General features: G+C 31.4%; 1 protein-coding gene across 1 annotated transcript; it reads right to left on the minus strand.

Annotated features, from left to right (window-relative positions):
* Positions 1 to 429: 429 nt before the first annotated feature.
* Positions 430 to 16,777, minus strand: Dnaaf3 (Dynein axonemal assembly factor 3). Its single transcript, XM_080176293.1, has 18 exons — positions 16,726 to 16,777; positions 15,391 to 15,496; positions 15,001 to 15,048; positions 14,088 to 14,138; positions 13,761 to 13,853; positions 13,057 to 13,097; positions 9,358 to 9,402; positions 8,843 to 8,913; positions 7,340 to 7,428; positions 6,804 to 6,841; positions 6,309 to 6,397; positions 5,534 to 5,583; positions 4,575 to 4,658; positions 3,768 to 3,831; positions 3,327 to 3,388; positions 2,315 to 2,359; positions 1,621 to 1,662; positions 430 to 536 (listed from the first exon to the last, which is right to left on the minus strand). The coding sequence occupies exons 1-18, from the start codon at positions 16,761 to 16,763 to the stop codon at positions 450 to 452; spliced, it is 1,143 nt and encodes a 380-aa protein (XP_080032419.1). The 5' UTR covers positions 16,764 to 16,777; the 3' UTR covers positions 430 to 449.
* Positions 16,778 to 24,156: the final 7,379 nt, after the last annotated feature.

The following is a 24,156-nucleotide window of genomic DNA, read 5'->3' on the forward strand; positions in this document are numbered from 1 at the left end:
ACTAAATTACTAAAAATTGAAAAAAATGAGGATAACGCCAAGCTTACGCCAAGCTTTTTTAACAGGAATCTAAAGGGATACGACTACGGCTGATTAATAGATGTACACCCCCATTGATGATACACAAAATGATCCCTTACCTTGCGTTGATGTGTTTGAACAATCAACTTAATAAATCAAAATTCTCTAAAGTCCTCAATGTTTTTTAGCCAATAAATAAGAAAACTTTATGATAAAACTTTGGGGACAGCCCATGTACCCTTCCTCACTGGGTTTTTAAAGATGGTTTTGATTCTAGATTAAACATAATAAAATTATACAATTAATACTTTTTTATGTTTTTTAGAAACAGACCTAACATTTTTAGGTTGGTGTATGTTGTACAAAGTAAAATATAGAGTAGCCCAATTACAAGAAAACAAGGGAAAATATATTTTGAATTATATATTTTATTTAGCAAATCTAAGATAATAGGTTTTGTTGAATTTATTTTCTGGATCCAGCTGGAATCCGCTGGCTTCTACCATTTTCTCTACCTGAAATTAACATTTTTTGGTAGCGAATTTTCTCTATAATTAGGGTCGGTCCGTCCGTCCGTCCCTACGTCCGTACATCTGAGACAGATAGCTTGTTTTCGTTAATTTAGGCATGTTAGAATTGTCCTATCGATTTTAAACTTTGCATAGTGATTCCTGTAGTAGTTAGGTACGATTTAAGAAGCGTAGCAACTCTATAATCTTTCTTCAAATGTCCGTACGTAAATTTTAAACATGTTGATTTTTCTACTTTTTTAACAACAAATTTTTATGTGATCTAACTATCCAAATGATCTGATTTTTAGTATATTGATTTCTGGGACAACAAAGTATAATGTAATAAGCGAAGCAGCTCTGTAATCAAGTAATATAAATGTAAGTATGTCCTTAAACAGTATCATCTATTTATGCAGTTTTGCAACAAATTTACTTACAATATTGTTTGTACTGATGCATAAATATTCTGCTTATTTAGTTCTGACAATCTACAAGTGTTAATGTTCGTTTGTCCTTCCATTTCAGAGCTTCGCTTTTATGGATGTTGTCATCCTTGGTTTATGATAATTTTTCAAGTTACAAATTAGGGAAAACGTGATTTTCATCAATATGGAGCATAATTAAGAATATAACATGCATGGCATTCGGACTGCTTTTAGGTAGGTTCTAAGCTACTTTTATATTTTTACATATTTCATCATATCTTTGGTGCTTTTGGTTTCATTTCCAATTTTTTGAATGACAATATCAAAATAATATTTCCTAGGAATTTTTGTGTTTAAAGATAAAAGACAGTTTTTTTTTGGATAATAGTGTCAAAATTAAATTTCCCGTTGTTCTGAACGTCCAGTATAGTATGTACTTTACTTTAACCATCAGTCTTTTAATCATCATACAAAATATAAATATTTGTGAGAAAAGTTTCATGATTTTCCCCCAATAAATCTATTATTAATTTTAACAAATGCTCTTAAAATCTCCTTGTCCGTATTCTTGTCCATGATTTTTTGTGTTTTTACAGATGTTGTCATCCTTGTTTTTGTACATATCACAGTTGATTTTTTTTACCTTAAAAGAAGAAAGTTACCTTTAGTTGAAAAGACTCTAACAGCTGTAAGGAATACTTTGCCTGAAATCAAAAAAGTTTTAGTGCCAAATTATTTCTATAAACCCCCTTGTTCGTCTGTAAGGCTATGAGAGAAACGTGATTTCTAGGTTGTTATTATGGATAGACGGCTGAAAATTTGTGAGCATTTGGCCTTTTGTTTATAATTTTTTGGGAAGTTGGTCTCCTGACTTACATGGGTTACAAGGGTTCATGATTAATACAAATATTCTTAATTACATGCTTGTCCGTCCGTATGACCGCGAGAAACGGCCAAAAAGGGGAGAAATACACCCAAAAAGGGGAGAAATACACCCAAAAGGGGAAGGCATTTAACCCTGTAGTGTTATACCTAGCCTAATTTGTATAAGGAATTTATATAATATTGTAAAAAATCAAGACCAAACACGGTAATAGTGTCTGACTGATTATGACGTAACAAAAAAAATAGCCAATGAGAGGCCGTTATTGACCAATGGTGGTCTCTCATTGGCTAATTTTTTTTGTTACGTCATAATCAGTCAGACACTATTACTGTGTTCTTCAAGACCTAATACACTTGTGAAACTAAGCTGTTTGTGTTTGTTAATATTGAGAGAGAAGCATCTCTATAAGTCGCAGTCGTCTTGCCGTTCGTGGGTCGCAAATTTCGCCGCACTACGCTAACTCAGCTTACTTGTAAAATGAAGGTTGGTGTTTCAGTTAGAATTTCCATATCTCCCTAAATACAATTTTATTCTTCAAATATTAATCTTTTAAAATTAAAAGTTTCAAAATTAAAAATTAAAAATTAGGGAGCTAAAAGACAATGGGCTGTTTATTACACTGGTCTCCAAAGTTTCGAAATAACGTTTTCTTATTCGTTGACTCAACAACTTTGGGGAATATTTTTATTTTAATTGGTTGAATCACTAAGTTGGATGTTAAAACAATCACAAATTATAATCTACAGAATCGGTAATTTTGTATGTCATCATTGGAGATGTACATAAATTTATCCGCCATTGTCCTATCCCTTTAGATAATAAATATAGAAAGTCTAAAGCGTACAGAGTAGGAGCAATTCGACTAAATTATTGTTAAAATGAATTCACATTTAAGCAACGTAGCAACTTTATTGTGTTCACTAAACTCTTTTTTTTTTTTGAAATAAAATTTTGATTTCATTTAATAATCCATTCATCTGATATTTAGAATCGAGTTTCATTGGACAACAAAGTACAATGTTATATGCAATGTTATTAAAACCGAAGTTATTCTATAATTAGGGTCAGTCTGTACTAGTACATCCGGACCGGTTAGCTTTTTTTGTTAATTTGGACAGGTGAGAATTGTGCTTTCGTTTTGGTTTAGTTTAGAAAGCGTGACAACTCTATAATCGTTATCAGAATGTCCGTACGTCAATTTATAATATGTTGATTTTTGACAACAATTTTTCAAAGATGTAATTATCCTATTAGTCTGATTTTTGGAATACAAGTTCCTAGGACAACAAGGTAAAATGTTATTTTAAAAATTGTGACAGGACAAAGTGTTTCAAAAATCGGCCATGTGACGTCATAAAATTGAGTGATTATCCATCTCTCTTTTAGAGGTTTTCTTTCCTTCTTAACCTTTCATCTTCCTCATTTTTAAGACGTCACATGGCTGATTTTTGAGACACTTTGTCCAGTTACTAAAAAATGTACCTTTAATTTGATATCCTGAAGCACATGGGTAAGACAAACTCCTACCCAACAACTGTTTATATCTAAATAGTTGAAAGATATATAATTTAATTACAGGGCGAAGATGGGGACATTGAACGCCCCCCTCCGGTTTTTTCTATATCATTTTTTGTTCGTAAAAGATAGGAATCTATAACTGAGTGACTTTTTAGATATGGGTATGACACATAACTGAGAGTTGGAATTTTTCCAAAATTTTTATGTTACCAAAATACTAAAATACATCTCAATATGAAATCTAGGTATTCACGTTCCAGGAAACATTTCTGAAAAAATTGTTCTTCTAACATCAACAATAAGAAAATTTCAGCTAAAAATTTTTTATTAAAAATGACCAAATACAAAGATTTTTATAAGGTTGTTATATTCTAATATCAGTTTTTAAAAAATATAAATTGTTACCTAAGCTAGTAAAGTCCTTTTTATCCAAGTATTTTGGACACAAGAAATGTACACTGAATTTTATCTAAAAAAATTAATCCTTATAATAAAGTAAAACCATGTTTGTCTGTCTGTGTGTCTGGGTATCTGTTTGTATTGAAGGATCTCACTAACCGCTGAACCTTGACAGGGTAGCTCCTCATAGGTCCTGGGAAGGTTAATAACTTTTAAAATCTAAAATTAGAAATTGAGTTATCAAATTCGACTTCCCCCTCCTCAAGTGCCCCCTAAAGGCCTCAAGGGGCGTAGCCGCTGATCCTAATATATAAAGCAGTGAGGTTTTTTTGTTTGTAGCTTAAATATCGATTACTATTGGACCAATTGAGCTCTCTTTTATAGGAAATCTTCAAATCGATACTGGAATAGGTTTAGGTTATTTTTTTATTTCAGATTCAAGTCTTGGGGTGGTTTAATGCTATTTTTCTATCCATCCCTTTTTCTTCGACCACAAATCCCCTTAATATTAGGGGCACGTCCACTAGTACTCTTCTAAATAAGTGGGAGGTATACGTCAATAAAAAAATAGAAACTGAGAATATATAATGCGATAAATATATATTAACAATAATGTTAACTTTTGCTTTAAAACTCTTTTCAATTTTGCACATTTTAGAAAATAAACAATTTAGAGATGAAATTGAATATATATTTTTAGAACTCGAAAAAAAACCCATACGTACAGAATATGCCCTATACAAAATTGGACCCTGAATATTAATGATTATATTTTTTAATTTCTAGCAAAAATTGCAATTTTATAAAATTCACCTTTTCTAGGTCAATGTTTTCGATGGCGGATTTTAATCTTTCAATTGTTAACTTAGTGAACATTTCTACATCTGGCTCCTCATTCTAAATCAAGTATGAAAATATCCATTAGTATCGAAGCATTTCAGGGATCTAAAGGGATAAGACAATGAACGATAAATTGATGTACAATCCCAATGATAATACACAAAATTACCCTATTTGTCGTTAAAGCATTTGGACACTAAACTTAATGAACCAACTAATCAAAATTCAATACTAGTCCCCAAAGTTGATAAACCAACGAATAAGAAAACGTTTTATACAACTTAGGGACTGTTGAAATAAAGAGCCCAATTTCTCCTTTGGAAGCATTTATTGACAAACAGACAGTGAATTATCAAACAAATGTTCAGTGGCCATAAAAAAAGAGAGATTAAAAAAAGAAAGAGAAAATATGAAAAGAGAATAATAAAAGATTTATAGAAAATAACAAAACCTTCACCAAAAATAAAAATTATGTCTTTTATAATGACCGACGGACGTACTTACGGACAGACAAAGTGAAATATAGAGTAGCTTAAAGATTTAAAATGCTTACTTTAATAATTAGAACGAGTAGCGTAGCACAAAAAAATCCTGGATTAACAGACAGACATTATAAGTTATAGAACAGATGTACTGTTGTCATAGAAAAGAAAAACATATATAATATTGTTTTTCGTATTCATTCGAATCCGGCATCGTATTATATCCAGCTTTCTACGAATATAAAAATGTACAACCACAAGATTAAAACATTTTTTTTTAGCCCCGAGGTGCCGAATTCTATATCCGCGGAAAGCTGTTTATAATACGATGCGAGAAATAAACATTAAATTTCCACATCTTTAAAACAACAAAGGAGGGTATGTTTTTAACACTTTGGGGGCCAATATAATTTATGTTCCAATGTGCCCTCCCTCCCTCCTTGGAAATACCTGAATACTGTAAACAGTCTTGATATCAATGCCGTTGGATAGAAATGGTCCTGAAAATTGAAAAAAAAAAATTGAAAGTTAAGTTTAAAAGAAAGTCTAATAGAATAAATATTTGGCAGGATACCGGATATCCGGCTGATTTCTAATACCATATATCTATATATTATTACACTAGCTTAACTACTTATAATTATACCTGTAACAATATCCCCAGAAAAGCAAGGTTTAGAACTGATGCTTAGTAGGAGAGTACTATTACCCTAGCCTCATTACTAATAACTATACCTGTAACAATATCTCCAGAAAAGCAAGTATGATACTAAGTAGGAGAATACTGTACCCTAAGCTCACTATTAATAGCTGTACCTGTAACAATATCTCCAGAAAAGCAAGTATGATGCTCAGTAGGAGAGTACTATTACCTTAGCCTCATTACTAGTAACTATACCTGTAACAATATCTCCAGAAAAGCAAGTATGATGCTCAGTAGGAGAGTACTATTACCTTAGCCTCATTACTAGTAACTATACCTGTAACAATATCTCTAGAAAAGCAAGTATGATACTAAGTAGGAGAGTACTATTACCTTAGCCTCATTACTAGTAACTATACCTGTAACTATATCTCCAGAAAAGCAAGCATGATACTAAGTAGGAGAGTACTATTACCTTAGCCTCATTACTAGTAGCTATACCTGTAACAATATCTCCAGAAAAGCAAGTATGATACTAAGTAGGAGAATACTGTACCCTAAGCTCACTATTAATAACTGTACCTGTAACAATATCTCCAGAAAAGCAAGGTTTAGAACTGATGCTTAGTAGGAGAGTACTATTGCCTTCGGCTTCTTCCTCATTTGATACACTTTAAATAATAAATATGTAAGATCTAGGTTCCTACTCAGTAAATTGGCAGGGATAAATTGATGTACATTGTACCTTCCCAATAGATATATACAAAACTACCCCTTCTGTAGACTACAATTTGTGGTTGAAACTTTTGGGCACTCAATTTACAATAAAAGTCGCCATAGTTGTTAAACCAACATTTGATAATGGAGGATGAACAATCCAGTAATATTATTAGTTTGAAAGTGTACAATTTTTAAAATAAAATGGCAGCTATTTTTTCATTTCATTCGTATAATGTGTCAGCTTAAAATAATCAAACTTCTTTGGATAATGCTTTCGTAAAATTTGTATACTTTTTTAGCATATAACATTCTGATAGGATTCTTAGTTTTTTGTTTTAGGACCAATAGAAACCTTACCTAAAAGCCTGTCCTGTAGTTCGCCAATTAACATACTGTTTCCTAAATACAACACCATAGATATTAAAGAAAATCAGATTTGTCTGCTTTAAGAAAACTTTCAGCGGTATTCAATGCGCTACTCCCCAAAGTCTTTAAAATAGCCAAAATAAGAAAAGTTGCATTAGTTCTAGTACCCAAAGTCCAAGCCAAAAAAGTGAATTTTAGATCCATTGTCCAATCCCTAGACCCCTGAAAGAAAATTGTATTGAGGCCAATAACATCCATATAGTTGTTAAATAGCATGCAATACTAATAAATCGAAGATTTGACCAAATTACATATAGCGCTTAAATAAACTTTAAAAAAGGAGAATTCAATGCTTATTTAGGCTAGGGTTACTCTAACGAATAATGTCGCCCACCTGACAAAGCAGCAATAGGAATCATTTTTAACGTCTTTAGTTGAGTTTTGAACCTATCACCTTTCCGATGATGCAGTGTTAAGTGTTAGTCCTGGGTTAATAAGAACAAAATGAAACAAATATCTATCTATGTTTTCCTGTGCAATTCAGCACCGCCTCTTGGTGCATAAGCTTGCAAGAAATCCCCCTCGGATACTCCTTCTCGGGATTCATATCTATCTCCTAAAAATATATTATTTTCTCTGTTGATATCGAATTAATAACAGCATTCTTTTTTTAACATTATGTAGGAGGTCACATCGTTTTAGTTCGACAAAGTATTATTATAATTGAAATTAACCCTTACAGATCGGGGGGGGGGGGCTCAAAGAGCCCCCCCCCTCTAGTTTTTTCAATCTCATTTTTTTTGTAGGTAAGATGGAGTGCTGTGACTTTATGACTTTTTAAGTTTAGTAATTATACGTCGGCTAGAGTTGATTTTATTAGGATATCTGGTCTGTGTCGGTCGTGGTGTCCGGTCAAAGTCGGTTGGGTAGCACCAAAATTAGAAAAAAAAATTTAAATAAATCTTAATTTCTACATTATGACTTTTGTGTATAAGGGGAAACCTAAAATTTTTTTGGTGAATACTTAGATATCAATGACCTTCTGAGAAAAGTTGTGTTATGACCGTTTGACCGCTCCCTGACCGACTTTATGACCGATTTTTGTCCGGCTTTTACTACAGACATATATCATGAATATCGTGGCTTCTATTACAGCTAGAGACCTAAAATTTTTTTTGGTAAATTCTTGAGCAACATCAAACAGATAAAAATATTAATTGGCGCCGCCAACCGCCGTTTTACCGCCGTAACCGCCGAAAATGGCGGTTTCCGTTATTTGCCGTTTTTCGGCGATGATCAGAAAAAGTAATTTTTTTGTTATGAAAAATAAAAGTTCGTCCTAAAATTTGGTCATCCTAGCTGCAAAATTGGCCGCTCTACAGCTGTTTTAAAATTTAGCGGCTGGCCGCTAAAAAGCGGCTAAGGAGCGGCCTGGCCGCTATGACTAGAAAAAGTAATTTTCTCTAAAAATACACATGAACCACCAGAAAAAAATTTTACGTCTTTATCTGTAACAGGAGCCGAGATAGAGGGGGGGGCTCTTTGAGCCCCCCCCCCGATCTATTAAGGTGGGAATTGGGGCCCGAGCTGTAAGGGTTAACAATGCTAATAGTTTTTTTTTCTTTAATACAAAATTAAATTTAAAAGCCTTATTTATATCTTAAAGAAACCCCCGACATTAGAAAAATTAGTAACATGTCAGCTTGCTGTCAGGGAGGTGTTTGGTTCGAGTCTTTATCACATTGCATAATACTATAGATGTTTAAAATGGTACCAACTGCTGCTATGCCAGGCATGTGAAATTAATAGAAAGTAGGGGAATGCCTTAACCATATACAGGCGCAACTTTGTGCAATCAAAGGGTTGGTTATCTTTAGGTTAACCCAATATCTAACGAGTGAATAAACGTTTTACCGTCATCATTGAGAGGTCTATCACTTGAGGCACAAGCCCTTTAGAGAATATTGTATCGAAAAATTGTAATCGATCAGAATCAAATGCCTTTGTTATATCTAAAGAAATATCCAAACCTAGAAGAGTTCTAACTCTTTTCTCCCAACAAAGATCTGCCTCGTCCAGAGGAATGCTTTCACTTGACCATCTAAAAATAAAACAAGGATAATTGCAGGATATGACAATTGCCAATAATTTGATGTACATCCCCAATTATGACACACAAAATTACCACTTCTGTATATTAAAATTAGTGGTTTAAACGTTTGAATACTCACCTTAATAAACAAACCAATCAAAATTCAGTAGGAATCGCCAAAGTTTCACCAACGAATAAGAAAATGTTATTGTAAAACTTTGGAGACTAGAGTAATAAACAGTCCAATATCCCCCCCCCCTCTCTCTCTCTCTCTTGATAATTGTCTCTTTAAAAAGGCTTACAAAAATTTGTAAAGAAAAACATCAAAAGTATTATTTAGTAATAATAAACAGAACTTTGAACGACAACAAGTAATTAGGACAGATGACCAAACAGATATATTTAAATTTAGAGTATCTGAACTACTAAAAATCAGAATATATTTTTTGTTACCTTTTGAAAATATTCTGAAGCGCATCCATATCTTTCTCTTTCATCCTACCAAAATGACACATATAAGTTTGTATTTTTTATGTACTTTTCAATGTTACTTCGAATCCGATTAATATCCGCTGGATTAGAACCAGTTCTCAGCTATACTGAAAAACTATGTATAGCATAGTATTACAGCTTATTTTCCATAAATATTTGAATAAAAATCATAAAGTCAATGCCAGTTTTGTTAGCCTTACAAAACTGGTTTTAATCTTATTATTTTTCATTTCAATATCCGCGGAAAACTGTCTATAATACGATGCGACAAATAAATATTGTATTGTACCATCTTTGGCTGAATGTCTGTTTGTGCCTAGTGAAAGGATGAAAGAATATTTCATACTGCTGCTTAGTCAAACACATGACATTAATAGTACAAAACATATGATTGCCTTGGTCTGAAAAATGGTAAAACGGATCATCCTACACAATTAGAACTTACAGACAAGGTCGTGCAATCAAACGATCAGTTGTCCTATGGCCATGGATGTAATAACCCAAATTTCGCCCCCCAAAAAAATTTTTTTAAATATTTTTTTCTTATGCCTAACCTTTGCAAAGTAAAAAAAGTGAGGGGGGATTTTGTGCATAACAAGGCATTTTATGGGAAAGAACCAAAAATTTGTAAAAAGGATTGCTAATAAGAAAGCAATATATGAAAATCTACAAAAAAAAAAGCTAAAATATGCAAGAAATTTTGTTTCTATAGAAAACTATGCACTTCCTGAAATTTACCAATAACAAAGAAAATTTGGTCTAAACGTAGCAAAGCAATAGAAATATATCAAATTTTCAGATAAAAAATTATTATACAGTGCGATTAGACGGAACTTTTAAGATTTAAGTAAATTTTTAGTGGGGTTTGTCCATAATATTCTTTTTCAGTATGCTTCCAAATCGATAAATGTCCGCTGGAATAGAATCAATTCTTTGGCCATACTGAAAAATCATGTATAGTATAGTATTATAGATAGTTTTCCACGAATATTAAAATAAAAATCACAAAATCTTATAATTTTTCATTTTAATATCCGAGGAAAGCTGTCTACAATACGATGCGATAGATCATATAATGTTATTGAAATAGCTTGATAATTTTAAGCCAATTCTACTTTTTAGTCTATATAAAAAATTAACTTTTATTTATAGTTCATTAGATTGATCTACATACATTATCTAATCATACAGAGGCTGCGCTACAAAAAGAAATATCTATAATTTGTCAATATTGTCAAACTGCATAAACCCGCTCCTCAAAAATAAAGCAGGGATAAAGATTATTCAAAACTGCAGGACAAACTAAGGTAATACTAGGATGACAACATCCATATGTAGCGAAGCACAAAATATTCATGGATTGGAATACAAACAAAAATATTTAAAAAGCATTTGTTAAAATCAAGAATAGATTTATTAGAGAAAAAATCACGAAACCTTTTTCTCGTATTTTTAAGTCTTTTTATATTTATATTTAAAACAAATCAAAAACACCATCGATATTGAGAAATATGCGTAAAAATATACAAGAAGCTTTTATAGTTGATTATGATCTATAATAAGGGTAATGTTGACAAGAAGTTTCAGTCGTGTATCTTTAATAGTGGCCGAGAAAATCATGTTTCCCCCAATTCGTGTCTTACGGACGAACAGACAAAATTAAGATTTTGCAGATTAAAAGAACAGTATGGAACTAACTGATTAAAATTCAATAAAATACCTAAAATCATTGAGCTACCGATTAAGATAACATGGTTATAAAACTTTAGGCACTAGTGTCTCAAAAAACAGCCATGTTACGTTATAAAAATGAAGGATTATTCATTTCTTCTTTAGCGGTTTTCTTTCCCACTTCTCCTCTCATCCCTCATTTTTATGACGTCACATGGCTAAATTTTTTAGACATTTTGTAAAACTTCTTACGATTCAATGTCCCCTCCTTCCTGACCATTATGCTATTTTCTTCAAAATGTTCAGGGATAAGGGATGTGAAACGTAGGAAAATATTATTTCAGGCCTATTTCAAGCCTAGGCCTAAAAAACCTTTTGTGGGATCGTGCATTAGTTCATTATCAACTCTAATAATATATCTAAATAAGCGTTAAAAATATAAATTATAGAATAAAATTCAGGTAGCTAGTCTAAAGTAAAAATATAACTTTTTATAGAACCAATATGTCAATGGCTTTTATTTCAATTATGTTATTATTTCCTCAAAACATTCATATTGTGTACTGTATTAATTTAAATTTTTCAGATGGTTTATTGTTAATTTGGTTGGCCTGAAACAGATTTGTTTGCATTTTATTTATGAGTAAAATGGAATTTAAAAATATTTTGTTATCATGGCTTATTAAAATTCAAAGTCGAAAATAAATAAATCAAGTATAAGTGAATAAGTTACTTAAATAAATACAACAGTTTCTTTATAAGCTACAAAATTAAAATTCTTAGCTACTTGCATTCCAAAATAATAATTCCTCTATTTTTGTTTTTTTCTATAGGTTCCTTTTCTGATTGTGTAACTCTAAGCAGATTTGAAAATAAGCTGTTGTGATCAAACATCACTTGTTTATGTTTTATTATATTTATTTTAGAAGCAGAAATTTGTTTGTGTTTTGAAATTTTTCTATGATGCACACTTTGCCCCGTTTTTTATATTGCCATTCGCCAGTTGTCTATTGGTTAGTACAAAACAAGCCCAAATTACCCAAATCACTATTGGTTTAGTGAGGTAGCCAATAGGAGCCATTCGCCAATGACTTCATTTAATTAGAAAATGGTAAAAGTTGCATTATCCCTTTCAAAACTAAGCTGGGACCTAATTTATGGCCAGGTTTCCATCCCTTATCCCTGAAAATATTGTTCCTGTTTTATAAAAAAAAAAACTGCAAGGCAACAAGGTCAAAATAAAATGTACTTAAATATGCAACTAAGATATGTAGGGATCTAAAGGGATAAAACAATGACCGATAAATTGATGTACATCCAAAATGTTGATACACCGAATTCCCCTGTCTATAGATCACATTTTAGGTTAAAACGTTTGACACTCAATTTAATGAATGAACCAGTAAAATTCATGAAAAGTCTCCAAAATTTTTTAGCCATCGAATAAGTAAACTTTATTAAAAACTTTGGGGACAAGTGTCCTTCCTGTTAGCTCTGAGTCTTTGTTGTTATAATCGTTAAATTATCATTTGGATGTTGCACCATATTTGCATGTACTTTGATACAGTAATGCTCGCAGCTGTCTAAAATCCCCTCCTTCTCGAAGAACTAATTGATCAATAAATGATGTCCATAATAGCTAAGTTGACAAGGTATTTTCTCCTGTCATTATATCCATGTATATCCTATATCCATTGTTGTTATATTCAAATTTCAGATTTGAAATAAGATTGGATACATCTTGAGGGAGGGAGGGGACATTGGCTGTTTATTACTCTAGTCCCTAAATCTGTATAACAACGTTTTCTTATTCGTTGGCTTAGCAACGTTGGGACTTTTATTGATTTTAATTAGTTGGTTCATGAAGCTGTGTGTCAAAAGTTTACAAACACTTGTAATATTGAAGAGGTAATTTTGTGTATAAACATTGGGGACGTACATCAATTTATCGGTCATTGTCTTATCCCTTTAGATCCCTGAAATAATTACCTGGAGAAATTGAATGGCTGTATGGATTCTCTTGCTCCTATCTTAACATAAAAAATATCATTATTAGCATCAGTAAAATTTAAATTGATGTATTGTCTGTTGTTTTATAGAGTATTTTAAACAAAAAAGATTTAAGGATTAATCCCTTTTTTGTTGGCTCTACCCACGGAAGGGAGGTGTTGGGTTTCAGTCTGGTCAAAACAGAGTCATACAAAAGACGTTAAAAAATAAATCCTACTGCTGCTATTTCAGATACGTGACACTAATAGAGAGAATAGGGAAATGCTTTTGGGTATAAACAGGCGTGACAGCATGCACAGTTAGGACTTTCAGACAAATATCGTGTAATCAAAGGGCTGTATGTTAATTGACCTAGGTGTTAAAGTATTACACCCTCTTACAATCGGATGATCGCTTAAACTCGTATAAGAATTCCGCCCAAACGAGGTAAATGATTTGGTGAAAAAAGAAAGTTGTTCAAAAAATTCTGACGTCATAAAAATGAGGAATGAGAGGAGGAGGAGTGGGAAAGAAAATCCCTAAAAAGAGATGGATAACTCTTCATTTTTATGACGTGACATGCTGATTTTTTGAGCGACTTTCTCCTTTAAACTCTATAGCAGAAAGCTGTCTTTAAAGCAGCCAATCCTCAAAATCTTTGCTGCTTTGGACATAATCGTTCTTGAGAAATAGAAATTTCTTACCAATTTATCAAATTTCTTTGCGGATTTTCTAATGTACTGCGCACTTTTCTCACTAACACAAATATTTCCATAGATCTCCAGATACATTTCAGCCTAGGAAAATTAAAAACAATATTTTCAGTAATATGGCTTCGAAACCGCGTAATATCCGCTGGATTAGAGCCGGTTCTCTGCCATAATGAAAAATCACGTATAGCAATATGTTAAAGACTATTTCCACGGATAATAAAATAAAAATCAATAAATTATTAACAGTTTTGTTAGCCCATAGGTTGAGACTAATAGAGAAAAATGAGAAATTTTTATTTCAAAAGCAAAAAAAATTACCTTTTCTTGTGCTTCGAATTTGTCGCTTAGTAACAGATTTAATAACAATATCTAAAACAAATTCATAAATGAAGATATATAAAAAAAATTAGGTAGTAAACAGATAATTTCTTTACTAGTAATTGATAAAATCCGATATTTTAGGCAGTAACATATCCTATCATCAAAACTACACAAACATAAACCTGTTTGGGGGGGGGGGGTCGTTATTTTAGCCAGCTACAAGTTTCACTTTATAAGTGAATAGGATACTCTGTAGTATGATCAAAGTAATAATAAATCATTAAACCAATCTATATTTCTGCTATATATAACAAGCTTTTTATAATGCAAGTTGAATGAGCTTGGTCATATAAGTTAACAACTATCGGTTTTGAAAACTTTTTATCCTTTATTTCAAAAAGTACTTTCCCTTTTCTTTCTTGTGATAGAAACTTTGTAGCATATCAAAAAATAAAATCAAACATTTGATCAACTGCAGTTCACGGTAAATATTTCTGGTAACGAATATTTCCAAAAATCTATGAATTTTAAAGGCTGCCAGCTGCCAAACGGCTGAACGTATAGATCATACCCGAACACCGTTTTATGCAGCATAAGAAGGCCTACAAATAATCTGGAATAGCCATAATTCAATAATGCACAATTATCTCGCAGTGCAGAGAAATGCGCGAAAAAGACCTATTTTACGCGTTTTTTCTTCAGTGAAGCTTTCCCTGTGCATTATTGGATCTTGGCTATTTCAGATTATTTGTATGGCTTCTTATGTCGCTTTAAACGGTGTGCAGGCATGATCTGTACGTTCAGCCGTTTGGCAGCTAGCAGCATTTAAAATTCATTGATTTTTGGAAATATTCGTTACCAGGAATATTTTACCGTCAACTGCAGTTGATCCTAAAATTTTATTTCTTACCTGTCTAGCATAGATGTCCATTTTCGTTTCCAAAACATAGATTTTACCCTGAAATACACTTCATGTAATCCTCTTATATTAAGGAGTAAGATTTTTTTTATCTGAAGCTAACCGCTTAACTGATATGGTTCTCCTATACACTGAAACTTCAGGGATACAGGAATGGAGGGGACATTGAACTGTTTATTACACTAGACTCCATAGTTTTATATTAACGTTTTCTTATTTATTAACTGAACAACTTTTGGGACTTTTTGAATTTTTATTGGTTGGTTAAGTTAAGTGTTCAAACGTTCCAACCACTAATACTAATCTGCGGAATGTGTAATTTTGGGATTAAATATCAATTTATCAATCATTGTCTTATTCCTTTATATCCTTAAGTCTTACCTGTTTTTGTTTGGATGCGTGTAAGATGATGTGTCGGATATCTCCGGAGCCAATTAATAAAATATTCTTGGAGGATTCGAACTCGTGCCATGGGGAGAAACCCCACCTTAAAAATGAAGATAACATCCATAAAAACGAAGCTCTAGAACGGTAGGACAAACGGAAATTAACACTTGTAGAGTGTCAGATCTGAATAAGCAGAATTTAGATAAGTCTAAACTAAATTTAAAGTATCTTTTTAAACTGCAGGATATTGTTTAAGAACTTGATTATAGAGATGTTTTGCTTGTAACATTGTACTTAGTTTACCTAGGAATTAGTACTCCAAAAATCAGATCAATAGGATTATTATATCATAAATTTTATATTTAAAGTTAACAATTAACATGTTTAAAATAGACGTACGGACATTATGGTAACGATTATAGAGTTTCTACGCTTTCTAAATCGTACCCAACTATTATGGACGAACGGATAGACCAATCCTAATTTTAGAAAAACAAGGATGACAACATCCATAAAAGCGAAGCACTGAAACGGTAGGACAAACGGACATTAACACTTGTATAGTGTTAGAACTTAATTATCATAATATAAATTTATAAGAGTCAAAGCAAAATTGTAAGTAAATTTGTTGTAAAACTGCTTGATACAGGATAATTTTTATGGACATACTTACATTTTTAGGGCTTGATTATGGAGTTGCTTTGCTTATTACATTATACTTTGTTGTCCCAGGAATCAATATACCAAAAATCAGATCAATCCGATGACTTGATCACATAAAAATTTGTTGTTAAAAAAGTAAAAAAATCAACATGTTTAAAATGGACGTACGGACATTTTGGTAATGATTATAGAGTTGCTACGCTTTCTAAATCGTACCTAACTACTAAAGGAATCACCATGCAAAATTTGAAATCGATAGGACAATTCTAACATGCCTAAATTAACGGAAAAAGCTATCCGTTATGGACGTACGGACGTACCGACCCTAATTATAGAAAAGCTTCGCTTTTAAAAAGTAAATATAACAAGGACAGCAACAACTGTAGTTTTACCAAAACTAAGCAATTTGGAATATTACATAAATCTGTCAACTAGCCTGACATAAAGAAAGACACAATCCATTATAGAGTAGCTTCGCAATTAAAAAGGAAGCAACTTAAAGTGTTTATAAATAAAATGACGTCATACAATACAAATGACCAATGATGAGCCGATGCACAGACTAAATTACCTATGACAAGCCAGTATACTTTTTAATTGACCAATGGTAGGCCAGTATGGCGTCATTTTTTATTTGCACTATAAGCTGCTTCATTAAAAAGTTACCAGTTACTTTCTCCCAAACTAAAGTCTAACTCTGTCATTTTATATTTGTTTTTTCCCTGTAATGAAAAAGTTTACAATATAAAACAAAACTAATAATACTTTCATTAAAATCTAACAATTTCAGACCCGGGCTAACAAAACTGGTATTAATTTTATGATTTTTATTTTAATATTTGTGGAAAATTGTCTCTAATACATGATTTTTCAGTAAGGCTAAGAACCGGTTCTATTCCATTTGATATTAATTGTAAATTTATATTAATGCCATGATTAGAGTAAGATGAGATAAAATAAAAATATGAAAATAGTATAAATAATTCAAAAACGTTTTTAATTTCTTACATTTATTGCTTTTCTGTTAGCTTAAATACTTTGGACACTTTTAGTCTTGATTGGATAGTACAAACTAGAAAGGGATATTTTGTTTATCATTATATTACGGCCATACGACTAGACGTGGATATATTAACAAGGGAAAATTTGTCGTCAATTTTGATTGCTAATATAGACCTCATTGATTGGTCAGTTCGTTCATCCACTAGAAAGGGAGAGGATGGTATGTTAGACAGCTGGGAGTATTACTTTATTAGAGTACGTGAAAATCTGGTGCAACATCCAAGTACATAATTATGTATCGATTGCAATATGAGAATAATTATTTCTCGTATTCATTCGATTCCGGTGGATAGGAACTGGTTCTCATCCATACGAAAAAACTATGTCTAGCATCGTATTATATCCAGTTTTCTACGAATATAGAAATGTACAATCATAAGATTAAAACTAGTTTTTTTAGCCGGTGCCTTCGGCACCACGGGGCTAAAAAAACTAGTTTTAATCTTATAATTGTACATTCTATATCCGCGGAAAGCCGTATATAATACGATACGAGAAATAACTATTATCGTATCGTTTTAATGACAGCTTTCCGTGGATATTGAATTGAAAAATTATATGATTAAAACTAGTTTTGTTATCCCCGAGGGGCCGAAGGCTCGGGCTAACACAACTGGTATTAATTTTATGATTATTATTCTAATATTCTAAAATTTCTGCAATACAATACTATAAATAATTTTTCAGTATAGCTGAGAACCGGTTCTAATCCAGCGGATATAAATCGGTTTGCAAAGCCATACTGGAAGTATAAATATGGAACTACTAAGTGGATCACAGTGCATGGTTAAAAATGGGCTTTATATTACATTAGTCTCCAAAGTATTATAACGTTTCCTTATTCCTCATGGCCCAATAAATTTGGGGAGTTTTATTAAATTTTGATAGGCTAATTCGTTAAGTTAAGTGTCCAAACATTTTAACCACTAATTGTAATCTACAAAAAGAAGTAATTGTGTGTATCATTATTGGAGAAACACGTCAATTTATCGGCAATTGTCTTATCCTTTAAATCCCTGATAAATTTATAGAACAGAGTCACAGTGCATGGTTAAAATGCAACTAACTATACTAAAGGTACAACCTCTACAAAGTATAAACCAACTGTGAGGATTTTCTAGTTGAATCCCCCGCTTTATAATTACATGCCATTTTCCAGGATGACCAATATGCTAGGATTTGAGTACATTTTGTTTTTAAAGTCAGGGAGGGGACATTGGGCTGTTAATTACAATAGTCCCCAAAGTTTTATGATAACAGCATCTTATTCGTTGGCTTAACAACTTTGGGGACTTTTATTGATTTTGATTGGTTGGTTTATTAAGTTGAGTGATTTAACATTTCAATCAATGATTACAATCTATAGAAGGGGTAATTTTGTGTATCATCATTAGGGATGTACATCAATTTATCGGCCATTGTCTTATCCCTTTAGATCTCTGCTATCAATAGAATGTTAATAATTTTGAACAGGGTATGTCAAAATGTACATAATATTAGTAGCAAGTACAGTTCCTTTTTTTCTTTTTCTAGGGAATACAAGCAACAAAGGAGTGGCAATAGAAAAGGCAACTAAGGTATAGTGACCAGGTATCTACAGGGATAAGACAATGGCCTATAAATCAATGTACCTGCCCACTAATGATACACAAAATTACCCATTCTGTGGTTTTAAATTTGTGGTTGAAACGTTTGGACACCCAACGAATACTTATGCTTTTGCATGAAATAATTAAAATAAAAATCTACAAAACAATTTTAGTTTTTGTCAAAAAAATGCGCCATTTTTTTACGATGCAAAATGTCCACAACCCTGGAATAACTTTTTACCAATAATGGAATTTCTGTAATGAAGCTACTCTTTAATTCATTAATTATACATTTTCTAGTATGACTTAGAAACTGATTAATATCTGCTGGATTAAAGCCGGTTCTTTGCCATACTGAATAATCGTGTATATTATCGTATTATAGCTAGTTTTCTACGAATATTAATACAGGGTGTTTTTTTTAATAAGTTAAAAGTATTGCTTAATTTAACCCACTTGCCATTGAAAGAAATTAATAATCTATATCTTAATTTCTTCATTGATGTGGGACATTTTGTATGAGAAAAAAATATTTGGCGATTTTCAACAAATTCTGCCTTAAAAACCGGTTTTTCCAAAGTACCTATTTTTGGAAGATTTTTGGATCATGACTAATTTAAAGGGTTTGCAAAAATGCGTACATTTTTAAAAATCAAATAGAGCGGCTTGTTTTAATAGTAGAAAAATGTTATGCATATCGTTAGAATCGTTATAAACTCTAGTTTTTAGGTGTGTAAGAATTATTCCTGTGCTACGTATAGTTTAGAAGCTACGTGGTAAAATGTCCCAACTTACTTAAAATTTTCAACACTTCTCACATTTTCCAATGTAGCTTCTATACTACAAATAGCCTGTATGTGTTACAAATATTTCCAAAAATTAGAGTTTATGACAATTCTAACGGTATGCGTAACATTTTTCTACTATTAACACAAGCCACGCAATTTGATTTTTGATGTACGCATTTTTGCACACTCTTTAAATTCATCATGATCCAAAAATCTTCCAAAAATAGGTACTTTGGAAAAACCGTTTTTTATGGCAGAATTTGTTGAAAATCGCCAAATATTTTTTTCTCATACAAAATGTCCCACATCAATGAAGAAATTAAGATATAGATTATTAATTTCTTTCAATGGCAAGTGGGTTAAATTAAGCAATACTTTTAACTTATTAAAAAAAACACCCTGTATAATATTATACCAGTATTGTTAGCTAACACCTCCCTTAATTTTAATCTAAAAAATCTGTTTGTGCTTTATCCCTATTATTATTAACCAATAATAGGCCAGTATGACGTATGATTTATAGGCACTATAAAAAGCTTCTTCTTTTATATAACTTTACTTTACTGTTATATTCTCATTCAAACTGTTGTTAGCTTGTTATTGGTGCGTTACTTAATGTCAGGAATTTAAAGAGATGAACCATTTTGATGAACCAACCAATCAAAATTAAATAAAAGTCCCCAAAGTTGTTAAGCTAACAAGAATAAGAATAAGAATAAGAATAAGAATAAGATTTATTTTCAAATCGGTTTAGTTATGATAAACATATTACATAGCATTTTTAAATAATATAAATCACATCATTAATAAACTTTAACTAATGTGTTATCTACGATTATGAGGCATTCCATAAACCAGAGGTGTATTAAATGGGCCCTTCAGTGTTCAAAATAATTTAAGTATTTATATATTTTAAAAATTATTTTAAAGATTGAAATGATGTAATTGAAAAAAAATAAATAAATTGTTTTTTAATCTTAATCTAAGCTCTCTCACAAGCAGCATTTTATAAAATGGCTCAAATTTTCTGCTAAATAATATTTAAAAAAAGAAAGAAAATCCGAATTGTAGGAGTAAGATAATCAAAACCATGGCTATGCAAAGATTAAATAAGATTGTTAGGAAAGCATTCGTTGCAGACAGCCTTATTACATACTGTTTCAACTTGAATCATTAAATAAGCTGTGAGGTTTTTAATAAACATTTTACGTGGTTGATAAGAATTAAGAAGGTCATTAAAGCAATTTTTATTCCAATGGTTAGGTAAACAATAGTATGGGAGATTCTCAATGCTTTTGTATCTAATAATAGGGATAAAAAAATGATCACCATCCAATCTCCTGTTGTTTCTTATGTTATTATAAACCTCGTTTTTTCTTTTCCATGTCTCTTGGAAAGAGAGTGGAAGCTTGTCATTTATATAATCATACATGAAAAGAAGTTTGGAATAATCTACTAATTGGGGGAGAGGCATAATATTTAATTTATTAAACTTTTCTGCTGTATGTGAGTTATATTTAGTACCAGTAATTATTCTTATTGCTTTTTTCTGTAATTTAATCAATGGCTCAAGGTAAGATTTAGGACAGGATGACCAAATTGGTAAACAATACAACAAATGAGAATGAATGAATGAATGATAAAGAGTGGTTAATGATTTTTTGCAAAGAAAATTTTTAGTTCTATTTATCATATACAAAGAACTAGAAACTTTTTTTCTAATAAAATCTATATGATACTTGAAACTGAGATTAGAATCAATAAATACACCTAGGAATTTTATTGCAGGTATTTTACTTCTGCTATTAACAACACCAATCTTATCTATCAGCTCAGGATTGTTTTCGTTATCATTATTAGAATCAATGAATACATTGATATTTTCCCATTCTATTGTGTCTTCTCTTTTGTTGAAAATCGTGATTTTTGTTTTCTCTGCATTTAAAGATAATTTATTTGCCCTAAACCAATTGTTGATTTTTTTAAGTTCATTATTAAGTTTAATAATAATATCATTTAGGTTATCTCCCGACACAACAAAACTAGTGTCATCTGCAAAAAGCAATGTAAATAAATCAGTAGCACTGGAAAGATCATTTATATAAATTAAAAACAAAATTGGACCAAGTATCGATCCTTGTGGCACTCCTTTTGTTATCTCCAAGTATTCTGATGATTCATCCCCAATGACTACAAATTGTCTTCTTTGATTTAAGTAATTTTTAAACCAATCCAGTTCTTTATTTTAACTTTAACTTTTTTAATAAAATGTCATGGCTAATTGTATCAAAACCTTTGGAGATATCGCAGAAGACTCCAATTGAAACCTTATTATTATTTTTAGCTAAAGCAAGTTCATTTAAAAGGTGCATTATGGGATGTAAAGTAGACTTTTTGGCCTGGAAACCATATTGGTGTTTGAACAGAATCTCATTTTCAAGTAGAAAGTCATTCAATTTATTTGCAACTATTTTTTATAAGATTTTAGAGAATATTGGCAAAAGACTTATTGGTCTATAGTTAGTTGGTAAAGACTTATCACCAGCATCAGATGGTTTTAATTTACAGATTGGCAGAACCTTAGCAATTTTTAATTGAACCGGAATGACTCCTGTAAAGAAAGATCTATTTATAATATGGCATAAAGGAACAGCTATAAAGTTAATAATTTTCTTTAAAATTGAATTTGAAATACCAAACATATCAGTTGAGTTCTTAGATTCCATGCCTTTTACAACATCAATAACATCTTTAGAAATTAAGAAATCGTTATTATAAAACTTTGGGGACTAGTGTCATAAATGTACTTGTTTTATTTGTATCTATGCAGTCACAGCTATAAGAATGGATATATTATTACTTGGATGTTGCATCAGATTTTCATGTACTCTAATAAAGTGATACTTGCAAGTAGCTAATATAACGATACCCCCCAATCCAATCGTTTTTACCCCATTCCCTCCCTTCATACTGGATTAACGAACTGACAATAAATGAGGTCCATATTAGCAGCCTATATTGACGACAAAATTTTCCCCTGTCAATATATCCACGTCTTCTATATATCCAATGAGGACGGATATAAAGTGTGTTACTTTTTTATATGTTTCATCAATATTTGGCCACAACTCAGTCAAAAATGCTTACAAAATAGACCTTTTTCGACCTAAGATGCTCAAATACTTCCTTTACAAGCCCCATCAATCAGTTTTGAGATATCTCCATATTTCAAGGAAAATTGACAAAAAATGCAAATTTGGGTGTTACCTTTTTATATGCTCAGATACCATAAAATCAATAAAAAAATACTTATTTTTACTTTTCTCTCATTTTTAAAGTTTAATTCTGTTAAAGTAAATATTCTTGAAGGGATTTATGCATTGATTTTACAGAAACATAATATTTGGTGGAAATAAATGATCTGCAAAAGAATTTTTTTTTGGAAAATAAGAAATTCAACCCCCATTGCCCTAGAGGACAGCTGTTGACCTCTAGTGCTCATGGTTTTGTCAAGTACATGTTAAAGAAAAAAAATAGCCAAAAAAGTACATAAAAAAGTATCTTAATGTGTTAGAAAATTAAATTGTTTAACTTCAAATTTGGGGATGCTGACCTTAAAGATGCTCTTACTGGTGGTGATGGTGACCCGGAAGGCATTGAAGTACATGAGCATTATGGCAACACAACTATTGATCTATGTTCTGATTTTTACATTCCTAGCAGCCTCCAATGAAAAAATATAACAAGAACTTTTCAAAATCACAGTATTTACCTTATGAATTTGAGAATAAAAAATCATTTAGGGATTTCTCTTGATTGGAGGCTGCTAGGAATATAAAAATCAAAACATAGATCAATAGTTGTATTGCCATAATGCTCATGTACTTCAATGCCTTCCGGGTCACCATCACCACCAGTAAGAACATCTTTAAGGTCAGCATCCCCAAATTTGAAGTTAAACAATTTAATTTTCTAACACATTAAAATACTTTTTTATGTACTTTTTTGGCTAAATTTTTTCTTTAACATGTATTTGACAAAACCATGAACACTAGAGGTCAGCAGCTGTCCTCTAGGGCGATGGAGGATAAATTTCTTATTTTCCAAAAAGAATACTTTTGGATACAATTTATTTCCACCCAATATTATGTTTCTGTATAAATCAATGCATAAATCCCTTCAAGAATATTTACTTTAACAGAAGCAAACTTTAAAAACGAGAGAAAAGTATAAATAAGTATTTTTTTATTGATTTTATGGTATCTGAGCATATAAAAAGGTAACACCCAAATTTGCATTTTTTGTCAATTTTCCTGATTGATGGGGCTTGTAAAGGAAGTATTTGAGCATCTTAGGTCGAAAAAGGTCTATTTTGTAAGCATTTTTGACTGAGTTGTGGCCAAATATTGATGAAACATATAAAAAAGTAACACACTTTATAACAATGACGTAAATACTATGACTCAGAAACATGGATATTGTCTCTAATAAATTCAGGGATCTAAAGGGATAAGACAATGGATGAAAAATTGTATACATCCCCCATGATGATATACAAAAGGGCCTCATTTATAGATTGAATTATTATTTCAAAAGATTGGACACTACAAACTTGAAACCAACCTATCATATTTCAACCAACGAATCCAACGAATAAG

The sequence above is a fragment of the Acartia tonsa genome, chromosome 11 (assembly GCF_053477335.1).
Source record: "Acartia tonsa isolate MP-2025a chromosome 11, ASM5347733v1, whole genome shotgun sequence".
In the NCBI taxonomy this organism is placed as follows: Eukaryota; Metazoa; Arthropoda; class Copepoda; order Calanoida; family Acartiidae; genus Acartia; species Acartia tonsa.

Bases quoted from the DNA above. Each gene is read 5' to 3' on its own strand.
- Dnaaf3 (XM_080176293.1), bottom strand. From the start codon at position 16,763: ATGACAGAGTTAGACTTTAGTTTGGGAGAAAGTAACTG. The intron at 13,854-14,087 runs GTAATTTTTTTT...TAATTTTCCTAG, and splicing joins AATTCGAAGCACAAGAAAAG to GCTGAAATGTATCTGGAGAT. The intron at 6,842-7,339 runs ACATAGATAGAT...GTATTTAGGAAA, and splicing joins GTGCTGAATTGCACAGGAAA to CAGTATGTTAATTGGCGAAC.